Consider the following 16972-nt stretch of genomic DNA (forward strand, 5'->3'; position numbering starts at 1 on the left):
CTCTCGGTACCCGGGATGGCAGTGAGGCTTCCAGGGCGGGGCAGAGGGGAGTCTTTCTAGTCAGCTCTGCTAGCTTCCCTAGCGAGGCCTCAGGAATGGGGTCCCAGCGGCTGAATCCCCGGAGCCGCGGCGCGGACACTGCGGACGCGCTGCGGTGGGTGCGGAGACTCGCTAGGAGCTGAGGGGCTTGGAGCAAGTCCTTTCACTGCTCCTGCTCTCCCCCGCCCTCCTCCGCGGTTTCCCTGCTCCGAGGTCTTCGGGGCCAGCCACCCCCTCGGGCTCTCAGGCCCCCCGCCGCCCCCCAGCGGTCTCAGCCATCCATCACGGCTGTCAGCCGCCCCCAGCCCCCACCCTCCAGCGGCGCTGCGTCCCTTGCGCACTAGCGCGCCTCCAGCTCCGGCTGTCTGCGCTCAGCGCCTTCAAACGCTCCCCTGGGCATTACTTGACCCTCTGGGCCGAGACTCCTGCAGACCTTCCCGGGGGATGGCCAAAGGGCCTCAAGAACTGAAAGAGCGGAGTCTTCCAGGGACGGGCAGCCTTGACTTGAAGTCCTCCAGATCCTGGATCCAAGTCAGAGCCAAGTGACCGCTTGGGAAGGCTGTGGACACCAGGGTCCCTGATCCTTTGTCTGAGACCCCCTCTTCCTCCTTGGGGTTGAGTGGTATACAGAGGTTGGAACTACCAGTTGGCCAGCTCATCCATCTCCACAGTGACCCTGGGGTCGCCTCATCCCACAGCTGCGCCCCTCCCCAGTAGGCTTAGTCTTGTGGGGGAGGGGGTTTGGCAAAGTCGAGTCTGCAGCAATGCCAGGCATCCTGACACGGTGCCCGGAGAACGAAGGGGGGTCATTTCCATCTGGGATCCCCTTCAGATGCCTCCACTCTGAGGATGGAGCCTCAGCCTGAGAGATAATCTCTCTGCTCCCCCCGACACGGGGTATGTTCTGATCACCCCAGCCCCTACTTTCTCTACCCTGAGTTTGGCGCCTTACTGGGCCTTGGGATTTCCATGGGGTCTCAGGAGGCTTAGAAGAGAGGCATCTATGTGTGTGAAGCAGAAGTAGAACTGAACCCCCTTCAGTTTTAGCCCCTCCCCATTAACTTCTAGGCTCTGAGTGTAGCGGGCCTATCTGGAGACCTTCTTGCTCTATATTGAGTCCAGGACTTTGAAGAGTGGCCAAGACCCAGGTCAAGCGTTTTGGGTTCCAGCGGCGCCTGGAGATGGTGGTAGGGGCTGTAAGGACCTGCTGGGCTTGAAGGAATAGGGACCATCAGACTGAGAACCCCTGGCATCTCTGATCCTAGATTCTTGGGGACGTAGTAGTGGGCTTGAGTGCTGACCTCGGGAAGGTGGGAACGGCCCGCGTAAGAGGGCTCCTCTGGACTAAAGAGGAACCCTAGGATATTGTCTCTGGCCCCCAGGTCTCCTTTCCCCTTGGCGTCTGACGCCTCCCCCACTACCCCAATACGGTTTGGGGATTCCCTCAGGCCTGGCCCCAGGCCCCCGGGGGAGGCTCCTTAGCCGGCTCCGCTCGCCTCTTTCCTCCCCTGGAGCTCTGGCCGCTGCAGCTTAATTGAAAGCCGATTCGGGCTGAGAGCTCCCAGGGGGCGGGGGCGGGGGCGGGGGCGGAGAGGGCTCAGCCTCAGTCTGGCCCTGCCTCTCTCGCGCGCCACTCGGCGCTCCCCCATCACCCTGACTCCTGGCTCTGGGGAATCAGGGCGAGTTCCCCCTTCGCAGTCCTGCTCCTTGAGCTCATGAAGCTCATTCCCTCCCCCTCAACCAGAGCGCCTGGCGTTCCAGGGAGGGGACGAAATCAGCCCTGGCAGAAGAGGCCGGGAGCCTGGCGTCCCGTCCAGACGGCAGGTGGAAAGGCAGGGCTCAGGACGAGCATGTCGAGCTGCCCCCTCCCCTGCCCTCATCTCTTGGCGGGGATCCGGCTCAGAGTCTGGCTCCGCGTTGCGCGCCGCGTTACATAAGCGGCTGCGGGCGCGTGGCCGGCTCGGCTCTGCGCTGCGCTCTCTGCCCGCGCGGTCGCCATGGAGACCGGCTGGGGCTGCCTAGATGCCGGGTCTCTGGCCAGGACGCCCCCTTCCCGTCCCGCACGCACCCCGGGCCCACAGGACGGAGGAGAGGCTTGGGAGGGGGCGTGAAAGGCAGAGGGGAAGGGCTCTCGTGTTTGGTTGTCCTGGCCCTAAGAGCGGACGCCGGGGGAGAGGGACCCAGCCGCACAGGACACAGGGCCCCTAAATCTTGTGGCTGGTGTGGGATGGGGAGCCCAGGCTGGGTGGGGCACCACGTATATTAATAATAGTCATAATTGTAATAGTAGCAGCAATAGCTACACTTAGGTACCAGGCACACCCAATAGGCATAATTTTGTTTAATCCCCACAACAGCCCTATGAGTTAATGATTATTACTCCTTTGCAAAGGAGGAAACTGAGTAGAGAGTTGAAGTGACTTGCCCAACGTGTAGACACAGCCCGTGAAGCTGGGACTAGAACCCAAATCTCCTTGACTCCAGCCTCTTTTTCTTAACCATTAAGAAATTCCTTCTCATCTCATCCCCCTTCAGGCCCTCTAGTTCCCACCATAGTGTGGTGAGAACATGAGGCATCTTGTCAGCATTTTAAAAGGAGGAGGAACCCATCTCACTTTTATTTCTCCTGTTTTCAGGCCCCAGACAGCTCTTCTGAGACTCTGGGGTCAGGAAGGGAGGATGGGGGAATTTACCTCCAAAGAGTTCTTCCTGAGCAACTATTATATGCCAGGTTTCCACTGGGAGTATGGGTATGCTATTTCCAGGAACTCACATGTGTGAGGAAAAGGAAGAGCTGGTGGTGGCCCCCTCTGTGGGGACCAGGAGTTCCTGGCTTGATTGGTGAGGTGAAGGTGGTGGCAGGAGACAGGGCATGGTGGATTTCCCCTGAGCAGGTGACGGATCCCTTCTTCTCCCTTCCACAGTTTTGAGACAGATGAGATTGGATTTATAACAGGTCATGCTCTGGGAATGGACCCTGGCTGGGAAACTAAGGAAGGTTTCCAGGAGGTAGGGAGGAGAAAGATGGGGAGGATTTGGACAGATTGAAATGGAGAGAGAGAGAGAGAGAGATGTCAAGAGAAGATGGGACAGGAAATTCAGAATATAGGGCCCCAACTTCCCTTGGGATTTGGTCATGGGGGAGTTTCTTCAGGGTCCAGAGAGATGTCAACAACTGGGATTCAGTCCTGGAACTGAGAAAGTGTGATGGCTGGAGCCAAGGGAATGTGCCTATGGGAGTCCCTTGGATCTCTTTGAAAGGACCCATTCCATGTCCAGGACACTTTCTCCTTGGGTGATCTCATCCAGTGCATGGTTTCACACACTTCCTGCACAACTTTTCATGGGTTAACCTCATCTCTTTCCCCCCCCCCCCCCCCCCCCCCCCCCCCCCCCCCCAGCCTCTCTCCTGGGTCTCAGAGTGATCCATATATCAAGTGGCTACTGGACATATTCACTTGAGTGTCCTATAGTGCCTCACATTTGACCAAATTCAACATCATCCCCACTCTTAGTCTCCTCCTTTTCCTCATTTATGGAAAAGCACTAGCATCTACCCATTTACTTGTGCTAGAAACCGTAGGCATTATCCTGCATTCCTCCTTCCTCCATCTCCAAACATCTGGCATAAAAATATGTGCCAATAATTCCTGAGTCCATTCATTGTCCTGCACTGCTCTGGTCTGGGTCACCATTAGCCCTTGCATGGATTACTGAAAGTCCATAACTAGCTTCTATATTCTCCATGTAAAGGCCAGAGCGATTGCTTTAAAATACAGCTCTGTTCATGGCACTCCTTTGCCTGAAACTCTTCAATGACTTCCCATTGTCCTCTGGATGAGGTCCAAAATCTTTAACATAGCTGCTCATTGTTTAAGGACCCAGAACACATTTACCTTCCCAGGCTCATCTTTTCACATGCCACTCCTCATCCTTCAGTGCACCCCTCCACCCTGCGTGCCCCTTCCTCAGACTCCAGCCAGATCAAGCTTCTTTCAGCATCTCTAACACACTGTGCTCACTCTCACCTCTGGGCCATCGGACATGCTGTTCTGTGGCTCTATCTGCCTGGAACGCCTTCCAGCCTCCCTCCCAGTCCAGCTCTTACTCATCCTTTGGTTCTCAGCCGACACATCACTTCCTCTGGGAAGCCTTCCGTGACCTCCCAGGCTGCGCTGAATGTTTCTCTTGTGTTCCCACAGTCCCTTATTCATCTCTATCACAGAACTTACCACTGTGGGCTAAAAGTTCTTGGCTACTGGTTCATCTCCCCTGCCTTTGGGATCCCTGAGGGCAGGGATGGTGTCTTATTCTGTATTTTATTCCTTCACCTCCCCGTGCCCATATTGGCATATAGTAGACATCCAGTAAATACGTGTTGACTGAAGATGAATGAGGGGCATAGGAGATGCCAAAAGGGGTCACTTTTCTAAGAGGTGGAGCATCCTTGGGGCTTGGGCTATAGTGTTCTCTGCCTCCCCCCCAGGAAAGAGTGTACTTGCACCCCAGAATACCAGGATAGACCTGGTTATGGTCAAGGAGGGGACCCTGGAGAGTCTAGGGTACCCTGGTAAATAAAGTAGGACTCCAAGTACAAGGAAGTACTCATACATTCATTAAATACCTAGTACATGCCAGGTGTGCTAGGGTGTACTAGGCTCTTTATACATGTTGTCAACTAAAATTCTGCAAGGGAGGTAGTATTAGCTCCATTTTTCTGATGTGCAAACTGAGATTCAGAGAATTAAAGTGGCCACACAGCTGTATTGGCCTAGGCAGATAGAGGACAACCAGACCCCTGACTCTTCTGCCTTCTCAGGTGATGGTAACCCCAAGGAGAGCAGTCCCTTCATCAACAGCACGGACACAGAGAAGGGAAAGGAATATGATGGCAAAAACATGGCCCTGTTTGAGGTGGGTTGATAGGGTGTTGGTCCTACTCATGGTTCGTCTCTCCATGCATCAGCTGCTCCCTCCCTCCCTAGGGAACAGTGCCCTCTTCTCCATCTCTCCCTCAGGTCCACCTTCTTTCTTGAGCACCCCCCCCCCATCCTTCCTTCTTCTTCCCTTTACCCTGCATCCCCCTTCTTCCCTCTCTTTATCTCACTATCCTCTTTCTCAGCCTCGGTGGTTTTCCCTACCTATCCGCATCTCTCTCTGCATCCTACCATCTAGCTTACCCCACCGTCTCCCCTAGGCCACTGTGTGCTAACACTGCCACCCTCCCTCCACAGGAAGAGATGGACACCAGCCCCATGGTGTCCTCCCTGCTCAGTGGCCTGGCCAACTACACCAACCTGCCTCAGGGAAGTAGAGAGCATGAAGAGGCAGAAAACAACGAGGGTGGAAAAAAGAAGCCGGTACAGGTGAGGGCCTTGGAGAATAAGGGATGAAGGAGGAAGGAGGGATGGATGGGAGAAAGGATGTAGGGAAAACGGATTCAGATGAAGGGATGATGATGGAGGCAGAGGGATAAGGGTTGGGGGCTGAGGGAGGGGAAGGGATGAGAGATGAGGGATAGAGAAAAGGAGGAGAGAGGGGTTGGTTTGAAGAATACATAATGGAGGCATGGAGATTGGGAGATGGGAGCAGGAGGGGAGGGGTCAAAGGTGATAAAAATCAGAGGGAAGAGGGATGAAGGGATGAGGATGGAGAGGAGAGGAAGTGGGAGATGGAGAACCAGGAGAAGAGGAGTGGACCTGGAGTGTTGGTGGTGATTAGGGGCTGCAGAAACTGACGCTGGCCTCCCTGGCAGGCTCCACGCATGGGCACCTTCATGGGCGTGTATCTACCGTGCCTGCAGAACATCTTTGGTGTCATCCTCTTCCTGCGACTCACTTGGGTCGTGGGCATCGCAGGCATCATGGAGTCCTTCTGCATGGTCTTCATCTGCTGCTCCTGTGTGAGTGACACCCTCCCTTCTCCCACCCCTCACAGCTGGGGCTGAGTGGGACCTGGGGGGTAAGCATAAGACCTGAGCTTTTTATAGGAACCCCTGCATATGATCTTTGAGAGTAAATTAGGTTTGACTGGTCCTTCCTGCATCTCACAGGCTGGTCCCTGATGGCTATTAACCAGGTTTCACCTGGATCTATGTGTGTTTGTGTGTATTAATGCAGATTCATTGATGAAAAAGACAGGTGTGCAAAATAAAATTCACCAATAATCCCCAATAGTTAGCGTTTCGGTAGGTCTAGACTCATAAAAAATGAGATTAGGTGTGACAAACAGCTTAGTAAATGAATTCTTCCCATCCTTTCTAAAAGGTCAAATATTCACTAAACACCTACTTCTTGCCTTGTTTACATTTCCTCACACACGACCCTTGAGCCACCTCTGCACGTGAGGTAGCCAGTGCTCAAGCTGGTACACCTGTTTTATAGATGGAGCAACTGAGGCTTGGAGATCCAAAGTGACTTGTCTCAGGTCAGACAGCTGGTCAGAGGCCAAGCTGGGATTTCCAGAGCTCTCTGATGCTTTAGCTTGTGTTTCTTCCATGTGCATGGTGAATAAGAGGTTTTCTTGACAAGAAGAACTTGGCAGAAGTAGAAGTTGGAACAGGACCAGGGAGAAGCTCAGCGGAAGAGGACTTGTGGGCCTGGCGGGTGTTTATGGGGCATAAGGTTTGGCCCCTACCCAGGCCACTGCGGCCCCCAGCCCAGCCACCACTGTAATGATCTCTCTCCTTGCAGACGATGCTCACGGCCATCTCCATGAGTGCAATTGCAACCAATGGTGTTGTACCTGGTATGTGACTGGGGCTTCTTGGAGGGGAAAGGGTCCTGGATGGTTGGTGGGGGAGCCTGGAGAGTTGGAAGGAGGGACAGTACCCTGGGCTTTGGGGGCCATCAGGACCCAAGAAAGGCAATATTGCAGACCTGGGAGCTGGGCTATGATGTTTTTGGGGTAGGCGGGGGCAGCTGTGTGAGGGGAAGAGAGGGAGGCATTTGATGGTGTTGAATGGGGAAATGCAAGATCTCCTTTTGCCTGAGACCCTTCTCTACATTATCCTATTTTCTGAGCCATGACCTCCTTAGAGGGGTAATTAGCAACATGGTAATTAGTGCTGCAAAATCCACTCAGAATGGCTGGCTGAGTCTCCCTCCAGTCCTGGGGCTGCAGCCTCCAAGGCTCAAAGGCCCAGCACAACTCCCTTCCCACCTCTGACCCTGAGCCCCCCTCACTCCCTACGGCAGCCCAGTGCCCCTCGGACCTCTCGCTGATACTAGGTTCTTTCTGCAGCTGGCGGCTCCTACTACATGATTTCCAGGTCTCTGGGCCCAGAGTTTGGGGGCGCCGTGGGCCTCTGCTTCTACTTGGGCACTACCTTTGCTGGGGCCATGTACATCCTGGGCACCATCGAAATCCTGCTGGTGAGAGGGGCCGAGGAGGAGGTGTGGGGTCCCAGGCTGTCAGTCAGTTGACCTGTGCTCCCTGGACACCTCCTATAGGCTGGGCCACTCAGTAGGCCAAAGGGAAATCAGACATCGTTTTATCTAATGAGTTTACAGTCTAGTTGGGGAGACAAGATACAATAATTATGTAACACGAACAGCTGTCGTTTATCAGGCACCCACTGTGCTCTCAGCAGAGTTCCAAGTGCTTTACAGTCATTATATTGAATCTCCTAAGGCTTATTATGCCCATTTTACAAATGAGAAGCTCAGAGAGGTGAAATGACTTGCTCAAGGTCACTCAGCTACCAAGTGGCAGAGGTGGGTCGATAATAGTAAAATCATGGTAGAAATAATAATGGTAATGTCACACAATAGCTACCATCTGTGATTACCTACCACGTGCCAGGGATTGTGCTAAGTACCCTGTGAATGTTAACTGTAGAGGGCTGATGGCTGGCCGATTGCAAAAGAGACAAAGGATATGAGGGAGCCGAGTAAAGAGGTGTGTGAGTAGTGACTGATGAGAAGTCAGGTTGCTGGACAGTGTCTGAAGGAGATGGCTGCTGACTTCCATCTTCCTGCCCCTCCAGGAGGAAGTGGGAGCTGAAGAGGGTTTGTTGTGTGTAGGAAGTGGGGCTGATATTTCCCAAGCCCCTACTCTATCCAGGCCCCATGGCCTGCAATGTTTCATTTTATTTTATCCCCACAATGCTCCCGCAAGTTAGAAGATGTCCCCATTTTACAGAAGAGGAAGGCAAGGTTCAGAGAGTTTAAGGAACGTGTGGAAGGGATATGAACCTGTGTCTTTCTGTGCCAAAGCCAGTGCTTGTCCACTCTGCCACGCTGCCTTGAGAACTAGAACTAAAAGATGTCACAGCTTCTGGTTTGGGGGCCCAATGGAGGGGTACTGGGGCAGAGAGGAGGGATGGGGAATAACAGACCTGAGAAACCAAATTATGAGAGAATAACAATAGATCTCTGGGACTTTTACAAAATTAAATAATTTAAAAATTATTATAAAAGCAGTGCTGCCCATTGCCTAAAGTTGGAAAAATATCAATCACCTGAAGAAAATCATCATTAACATTTTGGTGTATTTCCTTCTAGCTTTTGTTTTTTTATGAAATATTGTATTCTGTCTTTGTAAAATATAACTCTATAGATTCCCCCAAATAACCCCAAACTCTCTTTGTAAGTATCATTTACAAGTGAGAATAACTTTTGTAAGAATATAACCATTAGTATTGAGTATAGAAATTATAGGAAATACAGATGTGCAAAAAGAATAAAGATTATCTACTTTTGCACCATTCAGGGAAAACCACTGTTAACATTTTGGTGTACACACAGCCCTATATACACATATATGTGTACACATTCACATATAAGTACACATACATATTTACAAAAATGAGATCATAAGACATATTCTTTTTTAAAAACGTGATTGTTTTTATCTAATATAACATGGATGGCTCTTTGAGTCAGTTCATATAAATCTGTATTATCCTTTTCAACAGATCCATTGTCTATATGGAAATATCGTGATTTATTCACCCAATCCTCTAGTCATGAATGTCTAATTTATTTCTACCTTTCTATTAGAAATAATAAAAATGATAAATAATCATTAAGAATTATACCTGATAAAAATAATAGAAACTAATAATTGCTCTGAACATCTTTGCAATATCGTTTTTAGTGACTATATAAAAGTACTGCTAGGATACACCAGACTTCCTTACCCATTCCGCTATCATTGGATGTCATTTCCAGTCTTGCACTACTGTAAATGTGCTGTGATGAGTGTGTTTTTTCCAAAGCCCTGCCTGCACTTCAGGTTATTTCTTGGGTTGATTCTCAGTTGGTTCTTCCTGGGTTACTTACCTGACCTCCTTGCCCCTTTCTCACAGGCTTACCTCTTCCCAGCTATGGCCATTTTTAAGGCAGAAGATGCCAGCGGGGAGGCAGCAGCCATGTTGAACAATATGCGTGTGTATGGCACCTGTGTGCTCACCTGCATGGCCACTGTGGTATTTGTGGGCGTCAAGTATGTCAACAAGTTTGCCCTTGTCTTCCTGGGCTGTGTCATCCTCTCCATCCTGGCCATTTATGCTGGGGTCATCAAATCTGCCTTTGACCCGCCCAACTTCCCGTAAGTGCTGCTGCTCTGAGCCTAAGGCATTGTCCTCCTCCTCCCTGGCCTGGTCTGCACACCAGTCTCTGCCAGCCTCCTCCTCCCCATCTCTCAGAATTGGAGTGGTTGTGGATTCAGAGCAACCTGTCTTGGGAGGGAAAATCTCTCCTGGTTTGGGGGCAATCTCTTTAGGGTGGAGTAATGTTTCTGGGGTGGGCACAGTTTCCCTGGTGAGGGTCAACTGCTTGCTGGTGGGGTGGACTTAGAAGGAACCAAGTGGAATGATTTTTGAAGGGATGAACACTGTGTTAGGGAAACATTTCCTGGATGGGACAACCTCCTGGAATGGGACAACCTCTTAGTTTTAAACACCTTCTCTATCATGGGAAAGGACATAGAAGAGAGGGTCTAGGGGCTCAGGTGTCTGTGGGTGCTGCCCCTCTCTGCATCCCTCTGCCTGGAAAGGCTGCACGGAGACTGCTGTCCATGGTTCTGAAACATAGCATTGCACTAAGGCAGTGGTTCTCTGCCCAGGCTGCAAACTGGAATCACTTTGGGCAGCTTTGAAAAAACACTGATTCTGGGCTCCATCCCAATTAAATCAGAACCTCTGGATATGGGGCCCTGGCATCTGTGTCTTTTAGAGCTCCTCTGGCAGTTCTACTGTGAAGCCAGGGCGAGGTTATGTCCCTCCCCATCTTCCTTCCTTGTTTCTCTCCCTAGGATTTGCCTCCTGGGGAACCGCACACTGTCTCGCCATGGCTTTGATGTCTGTGCCAAGCTAGCTTGGGAAGGAAATGAGACAGTGACCACACGGCTCTGGGGCCTTTTCTGCTCCTCCCGCTTCCTCAATGCCACCTGTGATGAGTACTTCACCCGAAACAATGTCACGGAGATCCAGGGCATTCCTGGTGCTGCCAGTGGCCTCATCAAAGGTCTGGGGGAGGCAAGAGGGCTGGTGTCCAGGGAATGCTTCAGGGATTGTGGGTTAAACAGTTAGGATTAAGGGTCTGTCCTTGGGATTCAGATAAATTCAATCAGTTCTAGTTGAGCACCTGCTCTGGGCTGTGTTCTGTCCTTGGGATCATGGAACAGTAGTGAGGAAAAGGAGCCTTGGAGTACCTTGCCACCTAGTAGGGAAGAAAGTGATCGGTTTAACAAGTATTCACTAAGCACATACTAAGTGCCTAGCACTGTGCTAAGTACCAGAAACACAACATAAATAAGTCCCAGTCCTTGGCCTCAAGGAGTCTAACGGCAGAGAAAGATGTATTAGCAGATAAACTATGATATGTATAGAGGTGCATTCAATGAGCAGAGACCTCCCAGGGGAGGAGTGACCATGTGTATAAGGTGGCGAGACAAGCCTTCTTGGACTCCTCTGAGAAGGGTTTTGAAGGATAAAGAAGAGATTTTTGGTTATACTAGGGGAATAAGAGATAGAAGAGCATCTTGCCTAAAAGCATGCAGACACAGAAGAGCCTATTATGTTCTTCCAATCACAAGTAATTTGGTATGACTGGGGCATAGCGCAAAGGAAGGAGGGGCAAGAATGATGTTGGAGTGGCTGGCCTGAAGCAGACTGTGGTGGGCTTTGGAAGCCATATTGAAGAGTTTGGACTGTGTCCTGAGGGCAATGAGGAGCCACCAAAAGGTTTTGAGTAAAGGAGGGACATGGTTAGCTCATCTTTTCTGAAGATTCACTCTGGCTTCTAATGTGGATAGGCTAAATGCAGAGAGAACAAAGGCAGGGAGTCCAGGAAGAGGCTGATGCTGAGTCTAGGTGAGAGATGACAGTTGTATGACCTAGAGTGATGGAGTGCTGTCAGTAGGAATGAAGCAGTGGTTCTCCACCAGGGATGTTTTTCTTCCCAGGAGGCATGTGGCAATATCTGGAGACATTTTTGGTTGTCACAATGGGAGGATTATTATTGACATCTAGTATGTAGAGGCAGGATGTTGCTAAACATCAAATCAAAACAGCCCTCCACAATGCAGAATTATCTCACCCAAAATGTCAATACAGACATGCATTTCTTAAGTGGGGATACTTTCTGCGAAAGGTGTCATTAGGTGATTTTGTCATTGTGTAAACATCATAGAATGTACTTGCACAACCCTAGATGGTATAGCCTACTATACACCTAGGCTATATGATACTAATCGTATGGGACCACTGATATCTGTGCAGTCTGTTATTGACTGAAATGTCATTATGAGGCATGTGACTCTAGTGCTGAAGTGGAGGGACCCTGGAAAGGAGAGAAGGGGCATATATGAGAAATATTTAGGAGGAACAATGGACAGGAGTTGGAGATGGTTTTGAAATGGAGATGGACAGAGGGAGCAGCTTAGGTCAATGTCAAGCTGTCTGAAATGATGGTGGTGCCAGTTACCAAGATAAGGGATACAGGAAAGGAGCTGGTTTGGGATGGTGGGTAGTGAGATCAGTTTGGGACATATTGAATCAGTCTGAGATGGGTCTTTGTGTGTCTGTTTAGACTGTTTGTGTGCAGTAGACTGGACTGTTTGAGGGCAAGGACTAAATCTGATTCATGTACAGAAGCCCTGCGCATGGCCTGGCCCAAAGCAGGAGCTTAGGAAATGTTGATGGAAGTAAAATAGAGCCAAGGCCCGGGGGGAATCAAGAGGTGGTTGACCTTGACCCTTCTTTTTGCCCACCCCACCTCCTGGTCCTAGAGCTCTGGCACCTGATTTCTGGCCTTCCCCCTGAGCATCCTGTCTCCCCCACAGAGAACCTCTGGAGCTCCTACCTGACCAAGGGGGTGATCGTGGAGAGGCGTGGGATGCCCTCGGTGGGCTTGGCCGATGGCACCCCTGTCGACATGGACCATCCCTATGTCTTCAGCGATATGACCTCCTACTTCACCCTGCTGGTTGGCATCTACTTCCCCTCAGTCACAGGTGAAGGGGAGCTCAGAGAGGGAGGACTCTGCCTGGGAATGGATGGGTAGGAGAGAGTCAAGGATGATGTTGGGGAATTTCTTAATTCAGTAGACCCATCATGTAGGCAGGAGCCAGAAATTCAGTTCCCATGGGACAGATGAGGGAATTAAGGCTGGGGGAAGCCAAGTCACCTGCCCAAGTTCTCGCATGAGTCATGTATGCCAGGACTAGATCCAAGACTTCCTGACTCCAAGGCTGGTGTCCTTTCTTCTTGGTCTTTCTGGGCTCCTGTGGCTCTTGTCCTAGCTGCTCCTCTGTTCACAGGAATCATGGCTGGTTCTAACCGCTCTGGGGACCTGCGGGATGCCCAGAAGTCAATTCCCACTGGCACCATCTTGGCTATCGCCACCACCTCTGCTGTCTGTATCCTGCACTGCTGGGCTGGGACCACTGTGGGTGGGGAGGGCAGCTGTAGCTGCTGCCTCACCTGGCTGGCTTAGGAAGGGTGGGGAGGAAGGGAAACGCCACCCTGGGCATTGTCCTTCATCCTCTGCTGCAGACATCAGCTCTGTTGTTCTATTTGGGGCCTGCATTGAAGGGGTCGTCCTTCGGGACAAGTAAGTAAGGGGATCAGGGCTAATTCTGCCCTGGGGTTGGGGTGGGCATAGGGGGCTGAGCTCTGGGAAACAGACCTGGCCACCTGGCCAGGGATGCTGAACTACCTGTACAAGGGGCCTTATGGGAGGGAGGTCACAGAGAATTGCTTGCTAACGGCCTTTCTTATATTGTATTTCATCCTTCTTATGTCACTCCAGCTCCAGAAGCTTGAATGGTATTTCATTTCCTTCAGGATAATGACACTTTCCTTTTTTTTTTTCTTTGAAATCTATTAATTCATTTGCTATTTCCTGGATCTTTGTGTTGGTGTCACTGTCCAGGGTTCTGGGGGGAACGTGATTTTTGTCCTGAAGGAGCCCTTTGGGGATGGTAACCATGTGTGTCAACAGGCTTGAAATGTGGAGTAGAAGGGGTGGTGATAAAGGAGAACACAGGGGTTATAGAGGTGCCCAGGAGGCTGCAATCCAGTCCTCAGAGGGTCAGGGAAGAGGAGGTGATGCTGGAAGTGCTGTGTACACATTTTCTCATTTATCCTTCCCACTCTAAATGTTGAGTAGAGATGACTTGGGTGACTAGGAGGTGGAAGGGCTTTCCAGGCAGTGGGGACAGCATTAACAAAGGTGGAGCAGAGAAACAGCTGTGTGTGTATGTGTGTGTGTGTGTGTATGTTTGCACACCCGGGTACCTGTAGCTATAAGCAGTTCAGCCCTTCTGGAGCATGAACTTCTGAAGGGTGTGTGCATACTCCACCAGCAAGGTGGAGTAGGAGGTCCGATCACAGACGTCAGTTTCTGTGGCACCATTCTGGTTTCTGGGGAAGGGGGACATGAGGCTGGAGACCTCGTCTGGAGCCAGTCCTAGAGGCCTGGTTTTTGGTACCAGGAAATGCGAGCTTTATTTTATAAAAACTGGGGGAAACTCTGAGAGGTTTTAAGCAGGGGAGTGACCTGGTCAAATGGAAAATTTGCATATGTTACATCTGTTAGCTTTTAGGGCAACTTACCCTCCACTTATCTCATTTTATTTAATCGTAGACCCACCCCAAGATTGCAGGGCATTCAGCAGGTCATCCTGTGTAACCCTCATCTGACACTTGGAGTCCTTCAGCAGTGGCACATTTGCACACACCTCTGCTTGCACACTCGAGAGCAGGCCTCCCTCCACCTTCTAAAGCAGCCTCTTCCATTTCCAGAAAGTGTCATTGTTAGAAAATGCTTTCTTTGGAGTCTCACATCACACACCTTCACCACACGATGAGGCCAGATCCCCCATTTTTCAGATGAAGGCATTGAGGTTCTAAGAGGCTAAGAGATTTTCCCTGGATAACGTAGTATTACACAATTGACCATTTACTCGAATCACTATTAGTACCACGTTCCAGGCACACTGCTAAGCATTTGATAGCATTATCTTCCTTTATCCTCTCATCAATCATCTGAATAGGTTTATAATGATTCTCATTTTACAGCTCAGTAAACTGAGGCGAGGAGAGTTTAAATGACTTGCCCAAGGTCACACAGACAGAAAGTGCCCAGGACATTAGGGGCTTTGTCTTCCCCCTCATCCCTACAGAGCCTCGCCCTAGGGTGGGCATACAGTTGGTCCTGAAGTTGGTGTGGGAGACCCACCCTGCAAATCCAGGGAGCATTGCTCACCCAGCATCTCCTGTCCCCTTGCTCTTTCCTTCCAGGTTTGGTGAAGCTGTGAATGGCAACCTGGTGGTAGGCACACTGGCCTGGCCATCCCCTTGGGTCATTGTCATCGGATCCTTCTTCTCCACCTGTGGGGCTGGGCTGCAGAGTCTCACGGGGGCCCCACGCCTGCTGCAGGCCATCTCCCGGGATGGCATAGTGCCCTTCCTGCAGGTTAGTGGGGGTGAAGTGTGGGAAGAACAGCCCACCCCCTATACCAGCCAGACAGGCCCCTGCCCAGAGAGGCCACACAGTGAAGCAGGGCCAAAGTGAGCCTTGAGCTGCCTGCTGGGGCCCTTCTGCTCTGCACTGCTGTGAAGAAGAATGGGTGTGCCTTATTTGAGATTTGGGCCATGGTCAGAGAAGTCTGCTCTTAGAGGAAAAATAAATGTTCCTCCTCTGGCCTAGTGATTGGGCAGAGACTCAGGGAGACGGAGCACCGAGTCATGGCCACTTGCTGGCCTCCTATAGCTCCTCTCCTTCTGTCCCATTGGAGTTCGTTTTCCCCTTAAGGAATTCTTTGAACTTCACTGCACTGAGGTACCAATGTCAGAGTGGGCGAGATACAGCAGAAGCCTGGTGTCCCTTTGGGTACTCCTAAAGGTTGAGAAATACAGCATCCTCTCCCCACCTCCTCATTGGTTAGGGGATTCCTGGATCTACAGCACTGGTCCCCAAGACTGGAGGAGAGAGACAGGAAATCTTTAAAGACTCAGGCCCCCATGATGTTGCTATATCCTCAGGTCTTTGGCCACGGCAAAGCCAACGGAGAGCCAACATGGGCCTTGCTCCTGACCGCCTGCATCTGTGAGATCGGCATCCTCATTGCATCCCTCGACGAGGTCGCCCCCATCCTCTCTATGTGCGTGCTGGCCTCTTGCCCTCCCCATCGGCTCAGGGGGTCTCTCTACTGGGATCCTCCCTGGACAGCCCACCCAAACACTTTAACAATCCAGGAGATTCCCCGCTGTAGTAGAAACCCATCCTTTGTTATATAGAGATTCATCCCCATGTGCATCAGGGTGTGTTGCAAGGGGATTTGGCTTTTGAACTCCTTCCTAAGCACCAGAACATGATTCAGCACTTCCCTAGTTTCTTTTCCCATTTCTCCTTTCTTTCCCTATGTTTCTGTCTCTGCCTCCCCTTGCAGCTCTGTCTCTCCTGGGGCCTTTCTGTGTTCCAGGTTCTTCCTGATGTGCTACATGTTTGTGAACCTGGCCTGTGCGGTACAGACACTGCTGAGGACGCCCAACTGGAGGCCACGCTTTCGATATTACCACTGGTGGGTGCCCCGTTCCCCCTCCCTGCCCCACAGAACCATCCTCTCATCTCCACCCCAATCTCACCTCCTCCAGTTCTAAGGACCCCAAGCTCCAGCTTTTATAGCCCAACTAGCATGAGAAGGGTCCTGGAGAGGGTCTCCTTATAATCACAAATAATAATAGTACACACGACAAATGGTCTCAGCTATCATCCCTCCGTTGCACATAGAGCTCACCATCTTACAGTCCAGATGAGGAAACCTCAGTGTCCTCAGCTGGGAGTGGCAGGATAACTGCACCTCCCTCATGGGACCACCGTGAGCATTACAGTGCTTGGTGCACAGAAGATGCTCATTGTGTGGAGGCTGGGGTCCTTCTGATCATTTTACTCTATGGCTCTTCATCCTCACAATAGGCCCCTGGGGCAGACAGGGCAGGAATGAGCATGCTTGTTCTACAAAAAGGAAATGGAGGCTCAAGCAGGGGAAAGGACTGGCCCAAGGCTGCCCAGCAGGACTGTGGCATACCTGGATAGAACCCGGGCTGCCTGACTCCGTCTCAGTGCTCTGGCTTTGCCAGGTGCCTCTTCCTGGGGGCACACTATTCCTGGGAGGTCCTGCCTCCAACTCTCCCTAGAGACCCCTGCCTCAGAGCCCATGTGGCCAGAGCTATCTTCAGGGTCTAAATCACAGGATCAGATCACTGCAGTGACTCAGGAACTGGGTGGGGCATTGGGTGGTGCCCTGTCTGTAGCTGCTCATTCATCCAGAAGGTCCCATATACCCGTGGTGCTCATGGAGATGATGGTGTGAGTTCCCCTAGCCCCGGCTGGAGTCTCCCAGGTCTTGCTCAGGTCCTCTGCCTTCTAACTCTTGCTGTCTGAGCCCCAGCATCAGTGACAGCCCTGCCAGGGCTCAGAGT

General features: G+C 51.3%; 1 protein-coding gene across 1 annotated transcript in view; it reads left to right on the forward strand.

Moving 5' to 3' along the window:
• Window positions 1–16972, forward strand: part of SLC12A5 (solute carrier family 12 member 5) — a 34020-nt gene that overhangs the window by 7763 nt on the left and 9285 nt on the right. Inside the window, exons 2-14 of the mRNA XM_046679488.1 lie at window positions 4859–4953; window positions 5274–5405; window positions 5795–5941; window positions 6732–6786; window positions 7282–7412; window positions 9350–9591; window positions 10297–10508; window positions 12328–12498; window positions 12805–12903; window positions 13040–13097; window positions 14789–14963; window positions 15533–15651; window positions 15973–16071. Of these exons, the coding sequence (XP_046535444.1) occupies window positions 4859–4953; window positions 5274–5405; window positions 5795–5941; window positions 6732–6786; window positions 7282–7412; window positions 9350–9591; window positions 10297–10508; window positions 12328–12498; window positions 12805–12903; window positions 13040–13097; window positions 14789–14963; window positions 15533–15651; window positions 15973–16071 (1735 nt within the window). The remainder of the gene's footprint in view (window positions 1–4858; window positions 4954–5273; window positions 5406–5794; window positions 5942–6731; window positions 6787–7281; window positions 7413–9349; window positions 9592–10296; window positions 10509–12327; window positions 12499–12804; window positions 12904–13039; window positions 13098–14788; window positions 14964–15532; window positions 15652–15972; window positions 16072–16972) is intronic.

This window comes from Equus quagga, chromosome 12 (genome assembly GCF_021613505.1).
Source record: "Equus quagga isolate Etosha38 chromosome 12, UCLA_HA_Equagga_1.0, whole genome shotgun sequence".
Lineage (NCBI taxonomy): Eukaryota > Metazoa > Chordata > Mammalia > Perissodactyla > Equidae > Equus > Equus quagga.